The sequence below is a fragment of the Rattus rattus genome, chromosome 18, assembly GCF_011064425.1.
Source record: "Rattus rattus isolate New Zealand chromosome 18, Rrattus_CSIRO_v1, whole genome shotgun sequence".
NCBI classification, from domain to species: domain Eukaryota; kingdom Metazoa; phylum Chordata; class Mammalia; order Rodentia; family Muridae; genus Rattus; species Rattus rattus.
This window is the reverse complement of record NC_046171.1, coordinates 4,889,449-4,911,744: the sequence shown is the minus strand read 5'-3', so window position 1 is coordinate 4,911,744 and position 22,296 is coordinate 4,889,449. Positions and strand designations below refer to the sequence as shown.

The window sequence follows — 22,296 nt, the reverse complement described above, 5'->3', positions numbered from 1 at the left end:
ATGTATTAGAGCGGAGAGCCAAGGAGGAGGAGAGGGAAAAAGGAAATGTTAAAACAAGCAAAACCTCAGAACAACACACCCAAAATTAGAAATTTGTGCAACCGTTGTGATTGTGTAATCAACTGGTCTGATAACTTTCTGGAGCACCAAAGCCACCAGTGAGAGATGAAACCCGGTTCCTCCTCCCCTGTGCGTTTCACAGGACGCCGGCCTGCGACGAACCCAACCAGCTTTCTAATAGTTTGATTCCAGGTGACGCGAAACCTGTAGACCTTTGCTGTAGCAGACGGTTCCGTGAAACTCAAAGGCTGAGGAGCAATTTTTGTTTTCCCTTTCTCGTTTATCTTTTCTTTTGATGTTCTTTTTGATGTTGTCTTTCTGCAGTCCATATCCATCCGCCACACAAAGGCGAGGCTCATCTTCCTGTATCAGGCGTCCCGGGGGCTCCCCAGCCTCTCTCCCCATCAAGTCTGCAGCTCAATTTCCCATCCTAGCCCTTTAGGGATGGATCGCAAGCGACCAGGGCGCACATTACAGGGCTGCCCCGGCCGAGTGGCGCGGTCCCGGCCAACCCAGTAGGTGAGGCCCGGGCTTCCGGCCTAGTACGCGGCGGGGGCAGGGCGTACCGCGCAACCTTCCCGGCGTGCCCCGCGCGTGGTGGGGGCGGGGCTCTTGTTTTGAAGGGCCGCGTGACTCAGCCACCTATCCGCGGCCGGGGCCCGGGAGCGCGGTGGCCGGAGCTTGGCGGGTTCCCGCGGTGGCTCTGGGGCTCGGCAACTGACAGCGCGGCGGCCAGCGGCTGGTGAGTGCCGAGCGACTGGGCGGCCTGGCGGGCGGTGGCGCGGGCTGATGATGGCGGCGGGCGCGACGCGGAGGCCTGAGAGGCCCTGCGCGGGGTCCTCCCCGGCCAGAGGAGAAAGGAGAAGCTCGGCGAGCCTGCCAACCGACCTCGCGGGGCCACCGGTAACCCAGCCTGGGGAAGGTTGGTCGCGCTTGACCCCGAAGCTCTGGAACCTTCTGTCGGTCCTGTCGCCCCTCTGTCTCGTCCCAGGCTGAGTGCAGGACCGGGAGTGGTTTTTTCCTTGCAGATAAGAACTTTATTATAGCAGGCTGTGTCGTCATGCTTGCGCCGTCAGGATACCTCCCCTTTGTGGGAATTTGTCATTCTTTCTGAACATCCCTGGACTGGGCCGATTTACCATTTTGAAGTAGACAGAATCTTTTAAGTGGGAATTAAGCAAATGAACTTAATTAAGAATATATATGTCTGAGCCCTTTTCACGGTGTCCGTCTGCCGATAGGCCATTATTTACCTAGGGGTTTGAGATTTCTTTTTAAATGATCTCCCAAAGTGTTGGAATGATATTAGTTCTGACGATTCTTGAATTAGAACGCCAAGCCCGCTCCGAAAGAACAAAGAAACAAAAAATCTGGAGTAGCACTTCTCAAACGTGTTTTGCAGGACTCCAGCAGGGCTCCCAGAAATTAGTTCTAGAAATGTGGGGTGGGCCCCTGAGTCTGAAATGTTGGCAGGCACCGACCCCACTTGGGCTGCCTTGCTAAGCCAGGAACCAGACCTTAGGAAACCACGATTAGCTTGGCCTGAGAATTTTTTTTTTTTTTTTTTTTTTTTTGGTTCTTTTTTTTTCGGAGCTGGGGACCGAACCCAGGGCCTTGCGCTTCCTAGGTAAGCGCTCTACCACTGAGCTAAATCCCAGCCCCTGGCCTGAGAATTTTAAGAACTGTCTGATCTTTTCTTTCTGTTGACTCACTCCTGACCTGTACCTAAGCAGGGAGGAGTCAAGAAAACCCTGACTCCGAAGGCTGTGTGAGAAAGGTTAGTGCTTTCTGGAGCCCTGACATGAGAGCAGGAAATGGCTTTCATCTGCATCCTGTTATTGCCTTGGTGGGAGACAGATGGCTTGGATCAGGCCAACCCGCCCGGCTTCTCTCAGAAACCTGTTGGTATAGGATCATGGAAGCCTGAGCATATACCATTAGGTCATAGCTCTCTCCCCAGCTCTCCAGCCAGGGAGTGTGGGTAATTCCCGAAGGCTGGAGGTCTCTTATTCTCTGGGATGTGCAACATCAGTAGTGTTTACCGGCTTTTAGTTGTTCTGGGTATGAATTCACTAACTACAGTGATACCTATCTTACAGAGCAACTGAAATAAGTCCTTTTGGAGACATTATCCCAAATATGGCCCAGAATTCCCTTGCCGTCAGGCAGAAATGAGGGTTGGATCATCCCCGCATCTGCGGAAGGTGTTTTCTACATCTCGATGTCTCTTGAAGTAGACTCCACAGGTGATCTTAAAGTTAGCCATGAGGTTCGGACGTTTTTCTTGGCTTTGGTGTCTTTGGATGTCTGGCTACTTATGGGTTTTGTTGGTGTAGATGACTTACAAAATGGTGTGCCGAGCTTCCTGATTTTTTTCTTTTCCTTCGTGCTTCCCACCTGCCGTAAGTGGGATCTCCCCAAGCTTCCGTGGCTGACTGGAGTGAGACTCCAAAGGGAACTGTTTGGGTGTTAAATGATTTACTATGGGAAAGCCAGCCATTGAAATTGGAAGCTAAAGGGATAAGGGAGCACATTGTAGGTTTACCTAGAATAGCTCTCTCAGGTTTCAGGTAAAGACTCCAAGGTAGGCTAGGGATGCAGCTCAGCGGTACAGCACCTGCTCCTCACCGCACTGATGTGAGGCACTGGTTTTGTCCTTGGCATGCTCTATTTTACCCCCTCTTCCCCGCTTCCAGAGAAGAGTCCGAGATGGTAAGAGGAGGATTCCTGGTCTAACCTTTCCAACTCGATTATCCTTTAAACGCTTTAGAAAGGAAGTGGTGCTGAGTGGAGAGATAAAAAGGTGAAGAAGATGGAGAGACTGATATGCCCGTGTCTCACGGGAAGTTGAAGATGTGTGTTCTAACTTGAGCCTGGTGCTGACAGTGCTGAGATGAATCCCGGAAGCTTGGATAGGTCAGGAAAGGACAGGTGAGAGCAGGCAGAGGCAGGCTTACACAGTCCGAGAGCTTAGAAGCGCACTGGCTGTGAGAGATTTGCTTTTGAAAGATTTAGTAAAGGCTGGGTTGTGGAAGTTAACCTGTATGTGCAGTCAGGGTCCAGACCTCTGACGCTGCCTTGAGCAGCTGGAGCCTCTGTGGTCAAGACCGACCGGGTTTATTGGTTGGTGGTTTTGTGTTGAAGTTGTGATGTTCCGAGCCTTTACCACGTGCGTCCTCTTCCCTTGGCGTGAGGTCAGCAGGTCCCTTGGAACAGGAGTTGCAGACTGCTGTGAGCTGCTATGTGGGTGCTGGGAACAGAACCCAGGTCCTCTGCAAGAGCAGCCAGTGCTCTCAGCTAACAGCCCGTTGTCACAAGTTGTGTAACCATCACCACTGTTTTTTTAGTTGTGTAACCATTACCACTGTTTTTTTTTTTTTTTTTTTAGTTGTGTAACCATTACCACTGTTTTTTCTTAATTAGTTTTAGAGAGCTTTTCGATTTTCTTCATCTGTTTCTAAGTGCTAACTTCTTGTTTCGGTATTGATTTTTTTTTTTTAAACAAAGTTGTTTATTACATTCATTTTGTGTGTGTGGGACACATGTATGCTCATGTCACAGTCTGCATGTGGGGGTCAGAGGGCATCTTGCAGGTGATTTCCTCCCTGTGGTTCTGATAGCAAATTCAAGTTGTCAGCGTGGGCAAGTGCCTTTACCTGCGGAGCCCCCTGAGTTTTTCAGTTGAACTTTTGTTGTCTGTGGTGCTTGGGGATGGGACCTGGGCTTTGTGCCTGTTCATGTTAAGTAAGCTCTCTACCACTGACATCCCCCACCTCGCCCAGTCTGTTTTGTTTTTTTCTCTCTTTGAGACAGAATCTCACTGTGTTCAAGGCTTACTTAGAACTTGTCCCTTCTGCTCCAAAGTGCTGGGGTTGTGGTGTGGGACAGCCCTGGAACGTTTTCTTTCTCTTTAATCTCTAGCCTTACTTCTTTTCCTAGCTATTCTTTGGCATTGAGAAGGATATTGCTCTCCGTCTTGGTTCTTTTCGAATGGGTGGGATAAAGCTGTAGGTCATTCTGTGCACTGGGGTTTATCCTGACGGAAGCTTGTCTGTGTTGTAGTTTGTCACTGAGTTGAAAATATTTCCTACATTCTGTTGTGATTTCCCTTTTAAAAACTAAAAACAAACCCAGGTTAATTTTGCCTAATTTCCAATACTTGTAGCCAGTTTCTGTCACACTGGCCAGAGAGATAGCTATAGTCTCGGTTCTCTTAAAGGGATGAGGCAATATTGCCTGATTATGTTCAGCTCTAACCAGGTACGCGAGATCGCTTGAAAACTCTGCTCTGTAGCCTCGGGTGAGATGTGTGGATCGAGTTGTGGAGATCTGCTGTATCTTCTCTATTGTTTACTCACGGCCATGTGCATAAGCAACTTTATCAGCACAGCCGGGTGTCCTCGTTTCTGAGCTGCTGATGGTGCCTTTATACTGTGGTAGCATGGACTAAGAACCTAGCTGTTAACTGTCTCGCTCCTTACAGAGAGCTTAGCATTCCTGTTGAATTCTTTCTTCAGGCTCCCCACTGGAAACACAGGCTACAGGAAAGGATCCTATATACTGTTTAACAGGATCCTCCCCCATAGCGCCATGAGGCTCATGTGTCTGTTGGCGTCCGCACTTCCTAGTTCTCTGCTTGGTTTATAAAGTGTCTGTGTTCTGACACAGCAGTAGGAATCAGGCTTTGGTTCTCCTCATCAGTCTTGAGGACTACTGTGTGTGTGTGTGTGTGTGTGTGTGTGTGTGTGTGTGTGTGTGTGTGTGTGTGTGTGTCTCTGTGTGTGTGTGTGCGTGTGTGTGTGTGTGTGTGTGTGTGTGTGTGTGTGTGTGTCTCTGTCTGTGTGTGTACATGTGTGTGCACCTCAAAGAGATTGCAGGTTGCTAGTGGGGAAAGGTGGCTTTATAACCACTGTGATTTTTATGGTGGCATTTAGGGGCAGGTGTAAGAATTAGAAGGTGGAAAGAGAAGGTAAGGAGAACTTACACAGCAAAAGTCAATGTTCACTTGTTTTATTAACTTATTTAAATTAAGTGTACTTGCTGGTGTCTGTGTGGGTATGTGCACATAAGTGCAGGAACCTATAGGTGCCAGAAGAGGGCATCAGAGAGTTACAGATGAGCCAGCCACTCAATGTGGGTGCTGCAAAGCAAACTCGGGTTCCTCTGTAAGACTGGTGTGCACTCCTAACTGTGCTTCTCTCCAGCTCCTTTTTGTTATTATCTTTATATAGTCTTTGCAAAATTCACCGTGTACACGATGTATTTGATCGTATTCACTCTCACTCTTTCCTGCAACTCCCCCCCATCTCATTCCTCACACCTCTCCCTCCCACTTCATGCTTCTGAGCCTATACAGAGATGCCCGTGGTGCATGGTGCGTATGGGACCATCCACTGGAGCACGGGCATGCTACCTGTGGCCATCTCCCCTCCATGCTGTTTTTTTTTTTTTTTTTTTTGGTTCTTTTTTTTTTTTTTTCCGGAGCTGGGGACCAACCCAGGGCCTTGCGCCCTAGGCAAGCGCTCTACCACTGAGCTAAATCCCCAACCCCATGCTGTAATTTTTTAACTGACTTAGACTGGTGCGGTGAGCCACAGCTATTCATGTATACAACAGTCATGTCTGGCTGATATGCGCGTTTCACAGAGATGCTCACCTTCCAGTCTTGCCTTCTCTCCATCCTCCTTCTGAGATGTCCCCTAAGCCTCAGGGCAGAGTTGCTATAGATGTCCTGAGCATCTGTGTTAGCCACCACTCACTTTAGTACGCTGTGGTTGTGATGTTTTGATGTTTAATCATTGCAGACATGCATACGCCATTTAAACAGATAGACTTTCAGCTAACTTCCCACTTCTTGACTTGTGGCATGAATAACACCAAATTATGTTCTACTGCTTAATATGTAGAATTCATGTAAGTAGCCTGGCACAGTGGCATATGTTTTTTGTTTTTTCTTTTTTCTTTTTTTCGGAGCTGGGGACCGAACCCAGGGCCTTGCGCTTGCTAGGCAAGCGCTCTACCACTGAGCTAAATCCCCAACCCCGTGGCATATGTTTTTAAGGTCTATACTCGGGAGGCAGATCTCTGAGTTTGAGAACATCCAGGACTATGAAGAGAGAGTCATCTGAAAACAAAACTAAAAACGTTCCCTGTCAGGAGTTGCACTGATTCGTAGTTGGTAGAAATCCGCCCAGATCCACCAGTGTCCAGATGGCTTTACCAACCACTGTAAACCATGGAAGTCCTTGGGAGCCTGTTTTCTGACTTCTAAATCATACACGTTCCTTGTCTTCCAGGCTTCCTTTCTGACTAAGAATGAATGTTCACCAGGGCAGTGATGGCGACTGGTTATTGCAGCCAGAGCTCAGCTTCCTAGGAGATGAGACCTTAGCTGCCACTCAAGAGAAAGAAAGCAGCAGCTTGGTGTCCTCTGGTCTTCCTAGTCTCACTTATCCCCTAGCTGCCAGGAATGAAGGTACAGCAACTCGGGGCTTTCTCACATCCAGGCATTTTGTACCCTGGAGCATATATGAGTTAATTGGCTTAGCATACCTGTCACAGTGCATCCTGATGACCACCCTAGAGAATCTCCCTTCAACCTCTCTTGTCCGCTAGGTGTTAGGGTGTCAGACAGGTTTGGAGCCAGGAGACAGATTGACCTTGCCCTGGTCATGAGACCCCCCACTCCATGGAAGTCCCACTTGTGAATGGGGAGTGGACAGAATGTTCACTGTCGCCCTTGCTCAGGGCTGCTGGATCCAGGTGCTAGTGGAGAGACAGCTCTGATAGCTGTTGTGGGCAGGCCCTTAGGTGCAGCCTTAACCCTGCTAGCTGGCCTGTGTGCACTCTAGACCAGGCTCTTGAACACAGCAGCCCCCCTGCCTCTGCCTCCTGGGCACTGTGATGACAGGCGTGCAGCAGCCAGCCTCACTCCCAGGTGGCCTTAACTAACCATTGTTGTTTGTTTTTAAACTGGAACTCAGCTTTTTGGTTTGGTTTTTCTTTTTTCTTTTTTTGTTTTGGAGACAGGGTTTCTCTGTGTAACCCTGGGTTGTCCTGGAACTCACTCTGTAGACCAGACTGGTCTTAAACTGAGAAATCCACCTGCCTCTGCCTCCTAAGTGCTGGGATCAAAGGCATATATCACCACACTGGGTTCAATTATTAATTCTTAACTGGCTGAACATTTTATAATATTTTTAAGCCTAAAAATTTAAAAGGCAACCACCGTTTACTGAGTACAGACACAAACATTTGCATATGTATTAATTTTTTTTACGTGTATGAATGCTTTGCCTGTATTTATTTCTGGTGCCCTTGGAGGCCAAAAAAAAGGGTGTCAGGTCCTCTGGAACTCAAGTTACAGAAGGTTGAGAGCCACCACCTGGGAATTGAATCCAGGTCCTCTGGAAGAGCAGTCAGTGCCTCTAACCACTGAGCCATCTCTCCAGACCATAATATTACAAAATAGTCCAGTTTGACTACAGCTTATTTTTTGTTAAGATTTAGAGGGGTTTTTTGTGTGTGTGTGTGTGGGAGGGAGCTGGTTTTTTTTTTGTTTGTTTGTTTGAGAAAAGGTCTCAGGGAGCCCAGGCTGGCCTCACACCTGACGTTAGACTTCTGAATCTCCTGCCTCCACTTCTCCAGTACTCACATAGTACTGGGGATCGAACACATGTCCTTATGCATGCTAAGTACATTTATCAACTGAGCAACGGCTCCTTGGTAATAAAGTTTTATTTGCGTTGTAGCATTCACATTCTCACAGGCAGTCAGAGGGCACCTTCACTTTCCAAGGGCTCTGGGACTCAAATGGAGGTTGTCAGGCTTGCACGGCAAGCGCCTTACCACTGGGCCATCTAGTTGGCTTCCTGTACACCTGTGCTTCTTACAAATTTTAGGTAAATTTATTTTAAAACAAGTCTTTAGTCTACAGGTAATGTTATTGTTTAGAGATGGAAGGCAAACGTGCACACTGAAGGTGAACTGTTCTGGGGCCCAGCAGAGAAGCCCTTTTGATATCACACGCTGGTCCTGGTACCATGTAAACTACATGTGGTGTCACATGCTGTGATCCCACCACTGGGGGGGGACCAGAGAGAAGCTCTGAGCTAGCCTCAGCCTCAGCCTCAGTTTAAGGCAGCCCAGGCTATACAAGGCCCTGTCTCAAAAGTGACTAAAGAGAATGGCTTTTTGATAGGACAGAAAGGTGAGATCTCAAGAGTAAATCTAGCTACATGCATTTGCTGCGGACAGCAGGGCGTGGCAGTCCAGAAGCTGATGTGGTGTTTGGGAATTCTCTAACACAGTGAGAATGGTTTCTTCTGGACATTTCTAGGAAGGGTAATGAATTAGGTAAAGACTTTCTTTCTGGCAAATTAAACAAAAACAAACAAAGCAGCTTTGAAGAATAAAAATGTAAGAGTTTTGGCACACAGTGGTAGTAGGTCCCTAAAATAGCAGACAGCAGTGCTGGGGCTGTAGCTGAGCCCACAGTAGACAGAACACAGACCCCGAGAGACAGAGCTCTGGCTCCCGTCCCCAGGTCTGTGTGCCCAGGTGCTGGGTCACTCTAACCAGCTCAGGTCAGACGCTGTCTTAGCTCCACAGTGAATTCGGGCCAGCTTAGACTACGTGAGACCTTGCCTCAAAAATCATAAATATGGGGCTAGAAAGATTGCTCAGCAAAGAGACTTCCTGCTCTTCCAGAGGGCTTGTTTGCTTCCCAGTTCTGGGGTCTGACCCCCTCTTCCGGCCTACTTGGGCACTTGCGGACATTCAGGCACCCACAGACACTTGAAGAAAAATGTCAAGTGAATAAACGCACACAGCAGGGTAGGTATCATTCACAGACGGAGAGGACTGGCGACTGGGCTGGCGGGAGGCTGCTAGGCTACCACACAGCCCTGCTCTTCCCGTCCATCTTTCCCTCTCTGCTCTGTTTACTTTAAAAATTAAAGCTGCTTTAAAGTGGGTGTTTCTGCCTTCAGCTTCCCGAACCCCGTACCACACACACGGGATGAAGCTGCCAGGATCCGTCCTGAGACTCTAGTTTTGTGAGCGGAATTGTTTGTTTGGGTTTGGTTTTTCAAGACAAGGTTTCTCTGTGGAGCCCTGGCTGTCCTAGAATTCACTCTGTAGACCAGGCTGGCCTCAAACACAGTGATCTGCCTGGCCTTCAAGTGTCTGATTTAGTTTGCCCTAGGCTAGTGGTTTTAGCTGTGAACATCTGTGGCTTCAGGATTTGTTCATTGGCTGCTGTTGTAGAGCAGACGGTTCTCTTTAGACTTTGGCCCTTTGGTTACTTGGTTTCTTGTCTGATCTTTCAGACTTTGCACTTGACTCAGCCCCTCAGCCAGCCGCAAGCCTTCAGCATCCTCACATAATGCCACTTCCTGAAGACAGCAAGGGCTCGTGCTTCCAGAGTGGGAGCAGGCGGAGCCGCGAGCCCTTCGTTGTTCCAGAGAGGTCTGGAAGCAGCGGCTTAGGCTTTGGAGGTAGCTCTCAGGCCCCAGAGAAAGTGACACTTCTTGTGGACGGCACCCGTTTTGTGGTAAATCCTCAAATTTTCACTGCTCATCCGGATACCATGTTGGGAAGGTAATGACGTTTCTTCGTGAGTGTGCTCTGTTCTCTGACCTTGCAGCCCATGCGAACCTTCACTGCAGTGCACTGCTCGCTGTCCTCCCTTCCTGCTCTGTGGCAGCGGTGGGGAAGGAGCCACAGGAGCCATGAACCTCAGCTGCCCTCTGTAAACACACGGTCTTGCTCTGGGCTGCAAAGGTCAGAGATGCTAATAAGACTAAGTTGAGACCTAAGTCGTATTCTGTTTTCCTTCTGTGAAAAACAGTATTAGAAAAAATGCGCACGGCACAAGAGCAATGATGCAGTTCTAGAAAAAACTTTTGTTTCCCACCCACTTTCTTGCGGGGGTGGGGCGGGTGGGGTGGAGAAGGCAGGGTATGGTTAGTAGTCCTGGAGATTGAACCTGGGAACCCAGGCTGTCATGCATGGGAAACAAGCATTTTACTGAGCTAAAGCCCTGGTCTCTTGCTGGTTTACTCTTACTTGACACGCGTTGGCGTTTTGCCTGCAGGTATGTCTGTGTGGTACTTATGTGCAGTGCCTGCAGAGGCCAGGAGAAGGGGGATCAGATGTCTGGGACCGGAGTTACAGATGGTTGTGAGCTGCTGTGTGGGTGCTGGGAATGTAACGCAGATCCTGAGTGGACAGTGGTACAGACCTCCTCATAGAGGTGTGTCAGGGTGCAGAGGAGCCTCGGAGCTGTCCGAAGCCATGGCTACACTAGCCTGTTGGAGTGGGTGATTCCTGTGGACTGATTACTAAAGGGAGAGACTGGGAGCGAATGCACTGAGAGTCCCCACCCCCTACCTCCCCACCCCCCCACACACACACAGATTCCCTTTACAAATTAATGGTGAAGGCAGAGCTCAGGGTGCTGCGAGTGACGTGATGGGCGGACAAGGGGAAAGGCACAGGCAGCCGGGAGAGTTGGTTTCCACTGACAAGTTCTTGGGACAGAGGGGAAGGTTCCACAGCTTCCTCTGCAGTTGCCTCTGTATCGTGTCTGCTCTGCAGACCAATGCTTCCTTCTTTCCCTGTCATCTGAAGGAGTGTGCTGAGGTGTGCATTCCTCTGAGGAACATCAGGTCCCAGGGCTGTGCGTTTAAATTACACTGCAAGAGAGTAGGGCCATGTTGTATGGGAGAGGAGGAGAAAGCTGCCTCTGCAGGACCCTGCTGGTGTCTTTCAGGATGTTTGGGCCAGGAAGAGAATACAACTTCACACGGCCCAATGAAAAGGGAGAGTACGAGATCGCAGAAGGGATCAGCGCCACTGTGTTCCGCACAGTTCTGGTATGTGGTTCCGATGCCGTCTCTGTCCTCCGCCCTGGCGCGCATGCTCTCGTGTTGCAGCCTTAAGTACTGCCCAGTGTGGGACTGGCTCTGACGTGTCTCTGCTGTCCAGTCGTTGCCTTCCCTGCTTTATTTTTCCTGGATCTAACTTGTAAGCCCTTACTTGAGCTCAGTGGGTTGTCAAGCTCTGTTTAACTTGGGTAGGCAAGAGCCGCTTTGTCATCTAATGCGCCAGCCACCTCAGTGGAGTGTGCGGTCGGAGTGCACGGGGTCAGTTACAGGAGTGGTTTCCATGCGTTTCTTTACTTACACTGCTCCTTCTCATCTGTTCCCAGGATTATTACAAAACTGGCATCATCAACTGTCCAGATGGCATCTCCATCCCAGATCTCAGGGACACCTGCGACTATCTCTGCATTAACTTTGACTTCAACACTATCCGGTGTCAGGATCTGAGTGAGTACGGAGCAGCTGCCCGCCACAGTGGGCCAGTGCACTTCCCTGCCCCGTCAGGAGTGAAGGGTGTGCGCGTAGGTGGAGAACTGCCCCGGGTGGATGTCCCGCTGAGTGACATTGCTGCTCCTGCGGCGTCAGGGCTTGTGGGGAGTGGCTCACAGCATCGTCCCAGCACTCAGAGGACAGGAGGATCATCAGGAGTTAGTGCCACAGAGCAACGCTGTCTCCAAGAGGCTGAGGGGTAGCTCAGTTGATAGCTGGGAGGGAGCCAGGGTCGCATTGTCGCAGACAGGGAACAAGGCATGCGCGCCGGTGATCTCAGTGCTCGGGGAGTGGAGGCTGGAAATAAAGTCTAACGTGGCCAACCAGGCTCTGGTTACTGCTCTGCTCTTGGGAAGGACTGTGCTGTCAGCTCTGACAGGCAGGCAGGGGCACTGAGTGTCTGTCAGTGACGAAAGGATTGCGGTAACGCTGGTTATCACCGTGGTGCAGAAACTCTGACTTAGTGTGCCACTTCCCTGGTGTCTTCTGTGATGGCTGTGGGCTGCATCTGTGTGGACAGGAAGCAGTTCATTCCCCTGCTCTCCCCAGGTGCTCTACTGCACGAGCTGTCCAACGATGGCGCCCACAAGCAATTTGACCACTACCTCGAGGAACTGATTCTGCCCATCATGGTGGGCTGTGCCAAGAAGGGCGAGCGAGAGTGTCACATCGTTGTGCTGACAGACGAGGACTCCGTGGACTGGGATGAAGACCACCCCCCACCCATGGGGGAAGAGTATTCCCAAAGTAGGACCCCCCACAGAAAATACTACCTAGAGCCAGCGCAGGTAGCACTGACAGTGACGGGCACAGGCACCTGGAGGGGACAGCCAGCAGTGCAGGCCTCACCTCTGCTGGGACCTCCCCTCCCCTAGGGTGCCATGGTCAGAGACTGATGTTGGCAGTTAAATTCTCTTCCCCTTCACTTAACTGTTGTTGACTTGGTAGTAATTCAAGACTTGAAAAGTGGAAGTTGACTCATAAGAAAAGCACTTGGTGCGCAGTGGTGAGGGCCTGAGTGGAATCCACAGACCCGACAGAAAAGCTGGGCGAGCGAGGTAGCACATGTCTGATCCAGAGCTCCTCAGTGTCATGGGAGGCACACAGGATCCCTGGAACCCCATGGGCCGGCCAGCCCCGGAGGGCACAGCAGCAAACAAAGCAAGGCTGGCACAGAGGCACACACCCACCAGTGTGCTAGGACATCGGAGGTGTGCGCGCGCGTGTGTGCGTGTGTGTGCGCGCGTATGCGTGTAGGTATTTATGTATGTGAATATTAGATGGGTGATGACTTTTAAACAGTATTTTGCACATCACTATAGGATATTCCTAGACATAGAATGCCAAAAATCATGGTGCTCTTCTAATTTTGATAGATGCTACATGCCAGAAGCCCCAGCATTAGGGATGCTGGAGATGGGGAGGAGTATTACAGGCCAGACGTCCTCATGGGTTACACAGCTCCCTACTGATTGTCACCTCCCTCCTCCCTCTGTGACTAACTCTGGATATTGTTCTATTTCAGTTCTTTACAGCTCCAAGCTCTACAGATTCTTCAAATACATCGAGAATCGAGATGTTGCTAAAACTGTGCTGAAAGAGCGAGGCTTGAAGAACATTCGCATTGGAATTGAAGGTATGAGAGTCCCAGCCACGCTGGGCAGTGGGTGGGCCCACCGCATTGGAATTGAAGGTATGAAAGTCCCAGCCACGCTGGGCAGTGGTGGGGCCCACCTTTAATCCCAGCAGAGCAGAGATCTCTGAGTTTGAGCCTAGCCTGATCTACAGAGTGAGTTCCAGGACAGCCAGGGCTACATAGAGAAACCCTGTTTTGAAAAAACAAAAATAAAATAAAAAGTCCCGGCCAGTGTTCGGGTTGTACAACTAAAGGATAGGGCGACTTTCTGGCCTCAGCTTATTCCTCTGAGCTTGGCTTGCAGAAGCCTTGGGAACAGGCGCACCTAGACTCCACTACTGGAGGGCCCACCTGCTTTTTTGCTGTTGGTCCTGAGGTCTGCATTTGCCTTTTCTTCAGTTGAAGCAGTGAGGTGTGGCCCGAGTGTCCCTCACGGGACTCTGAGCCAGCCTGGTCTACATAGCAGTCTGCAGGCAGGCTGAAACTAGAGTGACAGTCTTTCTTGTCTTTTTTCTTTAGATTTATTTATGTTACTATGTGAGTACACTGTCGCTGTCTTCAGATACACCAGAAGAGGGCACCAGATCCCATTACAGATGGTTGTGAGCCACCATGTGGTTGCTGGGATTTGAACTCAGGACCTCTGAAAGAGCAGTCAGTGCTCTTAACCCCTGAGCCATCTCTCCAATCTGTCTTTTCCTAAGAGAAAATTGAGTCTGTTTTCCCTCAGAGGACGTCTGGGTAGTTGCCTGGCTGGGGGCAGGCATTGATGCAGACTGGGCTCCTGTGCCCTGCTAGTCTCACTGTGGCCCCACTGTCCACAGATGTCATCCCCCATGTGTCTGCCTCAGGGATTGCAGTTAGTTTGCCTTTCCTTTCCACTTTGCCTTCTTTGTGAGGCCTGGGGATGGAGCAGGGCCTGCCTGGGCACCTGCCGCGCTGTTGTGCTGGGAACAATCCTGGTGCACAGCGCTGGCTGCCCACTCCCTGCCTAGCCCACTGCTTGGACCAGACCCTCCGTTTTGGTCTCTGGGAGCCCCTTGTGGGTACTTGGCAGTTTGTGTTTTTCTCGTAAACATTCTCCATTTCCTTCCTTTCCCTTAACCCTGACTCTTACGGGACATTAAAAAGGCCGCAGAGCACCTGTGCCCTGTGAAGTTTTGTCCTGTGGTGGTGTCCAACAATGAAAGGCTCTCCAAGTTAGTAAATTCTCTCCCCTGTCCATTAACAGGGCGAGAGCCCCTGTTACTCCTACAGGCCTTCTAGGGACAGAGGGACCTTGGGAAGGCACCGGTCACCTGCCACAGAGCTTCTCTTGCTGTCCTTGGATTGGAGGTGGATGGTAGGGTGGGTACAGTGGCCAGAGTGAGCACAGCGCGCTCTCCCGTTGCAGGTTACCCGACCTGTAAAGAAAAGATCAAGAGGAGGCCAGGTGGGCGGTCTGAAGTTATCTACAATTATGTGCAGCGCCCTTTTATCCAGATGTCCTGGGAAAAGGAGGAAGGAAAGAGTCGCCATGTGGATTTCCAGTGTGTCCGCAGCAAATCCCTCACTAATCTGGTGGCCGCTGGAGAGGACGTCTTGGAAGACCAGGAGATAATGATGCATCACCCGCCTCAGGTGGACGAGCTCGACCGGCTAAACGCGCCGCTCGCTCAGATGGCTCCGAATGACTTTCAAGATTAGGAACAGACGGCGTCTGCCCATTGTTGGAGCTCTCTCTGTGGGTACCCCCAACCAGGCCTCCCTGCCCTCTGGTTTCTCACCCTTAGGAGGTGCTTCCTCCTGTCTCCTCCCCCCCCCCCCCGGGTCATTACTGTGCCCTTTTCTGGGCCTGCCTCTGACTGGGTGAAGAAGCTCTCTGGAAATCAGGCGGTCGGCTTTACCAGCCCTGGCAGACAAACCGTTTGGGTCTGGTGCTCCGTTGAATCTGCACAACTGAGGGAGAGGACGTGGACCGGGGCCTCACATTGCACAGCAGCCCACTCTCCACCTGTGGGTGGCTTCGCATCAGACAGCGCTCTCAATAGCAGAGGACCAAACGTCAGAGGAGACAGCCGGGGTGGTGTGCCCACCTGTGTGGGCTGTGTACCAGGGTGTGAAAGGCGGTGCCTGGGCGCTGCACCCAGATGCCATCTGGATAGAATGTGTGAAAGGAATTCCCAAGAGCTTCAGCTCAGTGCTGCTTTTCACTAACACAGGAGCAAACTGACCCACAGGACAGGGTCTGCGGCAGGAAGAGCAGTGACCCAGGGCTGTGCCTGTGCAGCCTGATGCTTCATTTGGAAGTGAAACTTGCAAATGAGGTGACAGAATGGCTCCAGATTGGGCCAGCCGGACCCTCTTCTGGCAGGAAGCCAAGTACCTGTCCCCAGAGACGGCGCGTGACTGTGGGTGTGGTAGGAGACTGATACCTTGAGGATTTGCTTGGCATCCTTTGAGCTCCAGGGGGGAGGGCATCTGGTGAGCTGGGCAGGTGCTGCCCCAGGGCTGCTCACTTTTTAAAAAAACAACAGAACAAAAAACCACAGGCCATTAGCAACCGGAACACAGTAAGAAGGTGATACTCTGTGGTCATCCCCCAAATCAGGTCAGGCCTTGTTGTTTAATCTGTCCATGCTTCCCTGTGTGGAAGATGGCCGTCCAGGTCATTCCCCAGTCCTTCCTCTGACATTTCCATGGTTGTTTGCAGAGTCAAGCCAGACAGCAGTGTCTGCGGTTATCTTTCTTCCTGGTAGAAGGTGACCTTTGAACCTGTCCTCCACCCTGGGCATTTCCCAGCATAGGTGGTCATAAGCTGTCTCCTTCAAGCTCCCTAGAGATCACCTTTGGCTTCCAGAAGGCCCTGTATAGCACACTGCTTGACGGCAATAGAGTCAGGTTTGGAAGCGCTCTCCAGTGTTGAACGCGTGTGCCTCAGTGTCCTGTGCTTGTGGCATCACGGTGGGAGTCGGTGTGAGATCTTCCTTGCTCAGAAAAGAACTGAAGGGTAACTAAGCGGCTCCAGTTTGTGCAGTGACATTGGCGTCTTGGCGAGGTGGCATCCAGAATGAGCTCAGGTTATGCGCATCCAGAGGTCACCTGTGAAGCTGCTTGGCTCGTGTCGAGGCCAGGTCTGGTGACTTTGTTGGTGCTACACAGTTGCCTGCCTGCAGCTGTCCAGCCCAGGGTCAGTGGTGCCTCCTGTTTCTCAATGGCCACTGTGTGTGTGCTGTGTGTAATGTCAGATGTGAGCACAGTCCTTTGTGTGTCCTTTGGAGTTGGTTCACTGGCTTTGGCCTTTTATGACCTAGGTCTTAACCCCGAAACATTCCGGTCATGGGGTTTGACTAGGAGGCAGTCTAAAGGCCGCTCCAGTGACACCGGGTGGTGGGGACTGAAGGAAAGGCTTGGGACATAGGCTCTTGTGTAGGGGGAAGCTTTGTGTACTCTCAGCCCCACCCTTACCTTTCAGTGTCGTTTGGTGTCTTGCCTACTGTTCTCAGTGTTGGGACACTTTTCCTTTTTTTGGGGGGGAGGGTGGGTCAAAACAAGGTTTCTCTGTGTAGCCCTGACTGTCCTGAACTTACTCTGTAGACCAGGCTGGCCAGACCTCAAACTCGAGATCCACCTGCCTCTGTCTCCAGAGTGCTAGGGTTAAAGGTGTGAGCCACCATTGCCTGGCCCCAAATTGGGACATTGTTTAATGTTGGGACCTTGCAGGACCAAGGGCTGGGTTACAGTTGTCTTTGGAGTTGATTACTAGCTATGTGACAGAGAGGATTTTTCTCATAAAAAGATTTTGGGCTCAGTGTCTTTTGTAAGTGCCTAGATATGTAAGCTGGCTGTGCACAGAAAGTCTCATGAGAACGGTGACATTAAACCTCAGAGTCTGAGAATCTTACAAGATGAGAGATAAGGCTGAGCCTGAGGCCGGACCTGCTTGCTGTTGCATTCTGTGGAGCCGATAGGGAGCACCTGCACTAGGAGTTGGCGAACAGGGCACAGTGTTAGAATGTAACGGATGGGGTGATGGCAAAATTTGAGGAAGATAGGAGGGAAGTGGGTAAGGCAGGTAAAGTCATTTAACCAGCGCCTCAGGAGATGCTGTGTAATGTCTGATGTGTACAGGCCCGAGTGCTCTTCAGGAAACCCAGGCGCGGGCATCTTCTCGGAGTCAGAGAATGTGCCTTAGGGAAATAAATGTTCCAAGCACAGGCTTCAACTCAAGTGGAGAGTTTTAGTGGTGGCCGTCAGCGACTTCTGAGGTCAGTGCGATGAGCTCAGGAGGATACTGCTGCCCTTCTAGGAGGCAGAGCCACTCCAGTGTCTGCTGATGGACTTCTTCTATTCTGGAGAATTACGTTCTCCCCTAAGGGCAATGTGTGGATTTTGCCTCTTACATTTTATTTACTTTGGAAGTTGCACTTGTTCACCTACCAGTGTTTACGGAATCCTGTGTATGGGATGCTTTTTCTATAATAAAGTATTTTTATTTGTGTATCTTGTCATTTAATAGAAAAGAAAATCACAAAGCAAACCTCCAGTGAATTTAAAGGGGTACTGCCTGCTGGCCAGGGTAGTGGGTTTCTTTCCTTAGGACACAGACTGAGCTGAGGCTTGCCTGTGCTGCTCAGTTACCATTGGAGACCTCACACTTCAATCCAATGGAACATCGAAAGCTTAGCCCTCTGTGGTCTCGTCTTGTTTCAGATGAGTGACAATGACAGGGTCTATAGGACTTCTGGCTCCTATTGCTGTCCTGGCCCTAGTGTAGTCAAGTTTATACTAAGTCCTTGGCTCACTTAGTAACAAGGTTGTTAAAGCCTCTGCCATCAGCCCACCCCATAGGCATCCAGGGGTTCAGTGTGGTGGGCGTGGGTGTTGCAGATATTGCCTGCCCTCAGCTGATGCTCATGAGAACGGGTACCTCCAAAAGCTTTTAGTGTAGGGCATACACTGAAATGGTCTAGATTGCTTGGTACCAGCCAGAACTGGACTGTTTACTGAGTAAAGGTCACAGGTTTTAGAAGTCCTATGAACCAGATCAAAAAGGACTTGGTGCAGTGAGGACTGGCCAGCTCTGATCTATGGCAAAGTAAAAGCCACTCCTCCGAAGGGTGATGGTGAGAGTTAGATCCCCAGGGTCTGGACTGCATTACTGAGAACCTAGTGGGTCCTACACAAGACAACGAAATGAACGTAGAGTTTGGCAGCAAGCCAAGTTCAAACAGGAAGAACCACCTTTAGTGACCAGTGGCAGAGGTCACCTATTGCATCACACAGATGTGTCTAAAACTAGTAATGGCTGCAGAAATGACTCAGCAGGGAGGAGCAGCAGCTGCTCCCACAGGAGCTGGGTGTAATTTGCAGCACCTACAGAGCAGGTCGTTAACCGCAATTCCAACTTCAGGAGATCAGAGGTCCTAGACGCCTTGACCACTGCATAAACTTAGTACAGACGTCATGCAGACAGAACACTGACACATAAAAAAATCACTTTTTTAAAGTTCTGACAAGTAACAGCACTTGCTATGCACGCTTGATGACCTCCATTTAGTCCCGTGGGCCCTTACATGTATACATACATTGTGTGTAGGTCTGGGGAGTCCCCCATTGTAAGCATGGGGGGGTCTTGGATGGCATCTCTGTCCAGCAAGTGTTTTGCCCTCGCTGAGGTAGAGTATAGGGAGGGAGGCTGCATACCAGTTCCTGCACAAAGTGGGTACAGCACAGCTCCAAGACAACAGCATTTTGCATGGAGACGATGGTGCAGTGTTTCTGGACTGAGGGAGTGGGGATGGCCACCAGTGTTCTGCTTTGTATTTCAAGCTGCAATCAACTTTACAACACATAAAGAAAACCACCACAGTTCCATTATTATTTTCACAGTTTATTCAAAAATTGAATAGTTAAAATGTGAACATTTCCCCCCAAAACGAACCATCCCCCACCACGCGGACTACCACTATTCAATTTCTTCTCCCATGCTCACCACACACTCTGCAAACACAGGGATCAGGACCTCAACCGCTCATGAATACAGAGAGCACAGAGCCACACACAGGCCCCTCTATCTCCTTCGCATTAGCAGGTTCTGAATGGAGGATTAAGGAGCTAACATCAATCACCCTTAACCCAGAGTTAAGACTTCCCTAACATTCCTTTTTCTTCATCTAAGACATGAAAACTCAAAGCGGTTTTGCTTACAATTTTAAGTCTTATATTCTGTTCTCTGAATGGCTGAGCTGGGACCAAACTGACCTTCACAACCTCAGGACTAGCAGAGAGCCGATCCCTTGTAGCTTGGCCAATGACACTGCAAGTTACCACACAGGTGCAAATAATGCTTTAACAGTTACCGACACTTAAAACCAAACTCTAGTAATGCATTAATATGGAACCTCCACATTTTTCTGACACAGCAAAAGTCTCCTAAAGGTGGCAGCAGCTGTGACAGAGAAGGCACTTTGTGCTAAATTCAGTGTTTCTCACGAGAGAACACCACAGCAGAGGCCAGTTCGGCCCAAGCTGCAGGCCACCCTTGTGGGTGGAGGGACAAGAATGCCCCGGGAAGGCATCTGCAAAGGAAAATTTTGTAATCATGATTCCAAGGCAAAATGGCTAAAATTGGGCTAGAGAAATGCTAAGACAAACACGTTTGCACCATGGGTTGAGGAATGAGCTCAAGGACTCAGCGGGCTGGACCTGCCTTGACTCCAAGGAGGCTGTGGGATCCCGCACGGCAGCGCCTGAGCTCCAGCAGGTTCTCCCTGCTCCTCAGGCTGCTCTGGCAGCATCCGCCGGTATTGCTTGCTGGGAGGCCCATGTGCCTCAAGGTCACTCAGACAGCCGTGGAGACAGAGTGAGGGTTGTCCACAGGGTCCAAACTCCTTGGCAGTGCCCAGTGGCGTTGTGGGCTTTGTAAGATCAAGGATCGCACTGGTACCTCTCCCATCAACAGAAGCGCAGCGTAGTCTTTCGGAGGGAAGACAGGTCAGTGGGTCAGGGTCTCTGCCCTGGTACCATAGGTAAAGTGCACCACGAATGAAGGCTGTGCAAGCCACTTGCGCCGGCCGAGGCGGGGGAGCTGGAGCTCGCTCCTCTGCCACACTGGGCTGTTCACGCGGACTTTCATTATTGCCTTGTTTCTTTAACTACAGAATTTTCAGCTATAAAGAGACAAATACTCGGTGGGCTTGGCAGGTGGCACACAGCACAGGCACTGGCTGGTACTCGGTGTGTGGCTCGGCACGGTGGACGGCCGGTCTTCCCCCATTCTGATGAACTTGGGAAAATCAAGTTCTCCGCACACCACCTACCACACTGGCTCGTGGGGCTTCAGAAGAAGCAAGCGGCTGCTATGGCCGACGGAGAAATGCTTGTCTGTCCTCTCGGCTTCTCGGTGCACTACGGAGGAATGGCCACTCACAATCACATTTCAGAGACTTGACTAGGACGTAGTAATGGTTCTACCAAATTCTTGGAAGTTCTTTCAAGAGCGCACGAGGAAAACCAATGTTGCTCAGAGAACTCTGCCCCCCAGGGCTCCTGCACAGCCCTACTTGGCCGCCTTCATGTAGGAAGGTATGGCGCCCCTGGCTGTCAGGCCCTCGAAGCGCTTGTATGTGTAATTGATGAAGACCCAGTCTTTACTCTTGTAGTCCGTCTCAGGGTGGTTACTTGTGGTCACTGGCAAAGAAACAGACGTGAGACTGAGTCACTGCCCTACCTCAGTGACAGCGAGGCCCTGAAGAACAGCACAGCTCCCGTTTACACAGGGTTACTCTTCACTGTGCCGGTTTCTACTTTGCTCGCTCAGATCTCTACGTTCTATTCTCTTGCCCCTGTCATGTCAGCTCACATAGCCTGGAATCTGAGTAACAGAAGAGCAGTTTATGGTTTTCTCTGCCAGCTCAAACAGCTCACCAGATCCACACGGCCATCCGTTCAGCAGTCCCCACCGTAGGGACTGATACATACTTACACAGGCCCAGGAGTTCCCCTCCACATTCTGATACGGAAATATCAGCCTAGGATCGCAGGCTGCTGCAACGCTCGAGACCGCAGCGGCAGCCAGGGGGATTACCTGTGGGCTTCAGGATATCAGACTCTGGAAACTCATCGAAGTTTGAGGTATCATCGATGCTCTTGATTTCAATAGATATGGCAGCTGGTCTCTCCCTGTCAAGGACAGACATGCCCAAGTGACCACAGATGGTATGCTCACAGGATACTGACCGAGTCTCTTAGAAGACTCCTTCCTGTCTGACGTGGGAGGACGATTCACTGTTGGCGACATTTTGTTTCTCTAATGCTAAATAAGCCAAACGACTGCATCCAAGCAAAGTCACCATTGGAGCTGGCCACTCCAACGGTCGGCATGAGGGTGGGCCTTTAATCCCGGAACTTGGGAGGAACCAGGGTGCTGCAGCCCTGCATCAAAGCACCCATCCCAGAAGGAAACAGCTTCAAGCAGCCCAGTTTTGTCTCTACCCGGATTCCAGTGGAAAGGTAAAAATTACCAGGATGCTGGCCACAGTAGGGACCACAGAAAGCAGACTGTGAGTCCCAGGGTAGCTTAGACTAGACACTACCTCAGAGAGACAAAGATCTAAATCAGAACACAATTACAGTAGAAAAACGGCAGAACACTTTCTGCCAGGCCACACCTCCTCCCTGCCCTCTGAACTCCACCCCTCCCACCTGACGAAGGCCCTCATGCACAGAGGTCCGGAAGAGCAAAGGCCCGTTTCCCAGGCCCATTTCCTGCTGGACGCCCTTCACTGTGCCAGGCTTTCACTCTGCTGTCATGAACTGCTGGGCCAGCTGCGTCCTGTGGCCTGGCAGGCAGGCAGGTCCGACTCATCTGATCCTCATTTTCACCCACAGCGAAAGGGCTCTCTCCCTTTACTTAGCTTGCTGATGGTCTCTCCGACTACTCTTATGGGAATTGTAACCCACAGACGGTGGTACAGTCTTGTATCCAAGCACTTGGGAGGAAGAGGCAGGAGAACCAGGGGTTTAAGATTACCGTCTGCGGGGTTGGGATTTAGCTCAGTGGTAGAGCGCTTGCCTAGGAAGCGCAAGGCCCTGGGTTCGATCCCAGCCCAAAAAAAAAAAGAACCAAAAAAAAAAAAAAAAAAAAAAAAAAGATTACCGTCTGCTATGTACCTCACAAGAGGCCAGCCTGGGCTACATGAGACCCAGTCTGCGGCCAGCAGATGGCTCAGTGGGTACAGGTCC

At 50.6% G+C, this 22,296-nt stretch overlaps 2 protein-coding genes across 5 annotated transcripts in view; one reads left to right on the top strand and one right to left on the bottom strand.

The window, feature by feature from the left end:
* Positions 1-668: 668 nt before the first annotated feature.
* Positions 669-15,563, top strand: Kctd20 (potassium channel tetramerization domain containing 20). Of its 4 annotated transcripts, XM_032888746.1 has the most exons (8): positions 669-802; positions 6,357-6,535; positions 9,390-9,660; positions 10,835-10,937; positions 11,273-11,393; positions 11,985-12,182; positions 12,961-13,071; positions 14,465-15,563. In XM_032888746.1, exons 2-8 carry the CDS (start codon positions 6,376-6,378, stop codon positions 14,755-14,757), a joined length of 1,257 nt encoding a protein of 418 aa, XP_032744637.1. In that variant the 5' UTR covers positions 669-802; positions 6,357-6,375; the 3' UTR covers positions 14,758-15,563. The 4 variants fall into 4 exon arrangements, with proteins under 4 accessions (XP_032744637.1, XP_032744638.1, XP_032744639.1 ...); XM_032888747.1 differs by lacking the exon at positions 6,357-6,535 and having other exon boundaries at positions 670-802; XM_032888749.1 differs by lacking the exons at positions 669-802; positions 6,357-6,535 and adding an exon at positions 823-982.
* A 3,362-nt stretch (positions 15,564-18,925) lies between these two features.
* Stk38 (serine/threonine kinase 38) overlaps positions 18,926-22,296 on the bottom strand; it is a 33,147-nt gene continuing 29,776 nt past the window's right edge. Inside the window, exons 13-14 of the mRNA XM_032888402.1 lie at positions 21,140-21,234; positions 18,926-20,742 (exon numbers count right to left, since the gene is read on the bottom strand). Of these exons, the coding sequence (XP_032744293.1) occupies positions 20,612-20,742; positions 21,140-21,234 (226 nt within the window). The 3' untranslated portion in view covers positions 18,926-20,611. The remainder of the gene's footprint in view (positions 20,743-21,139; positions 21,235-22,296) is intronic.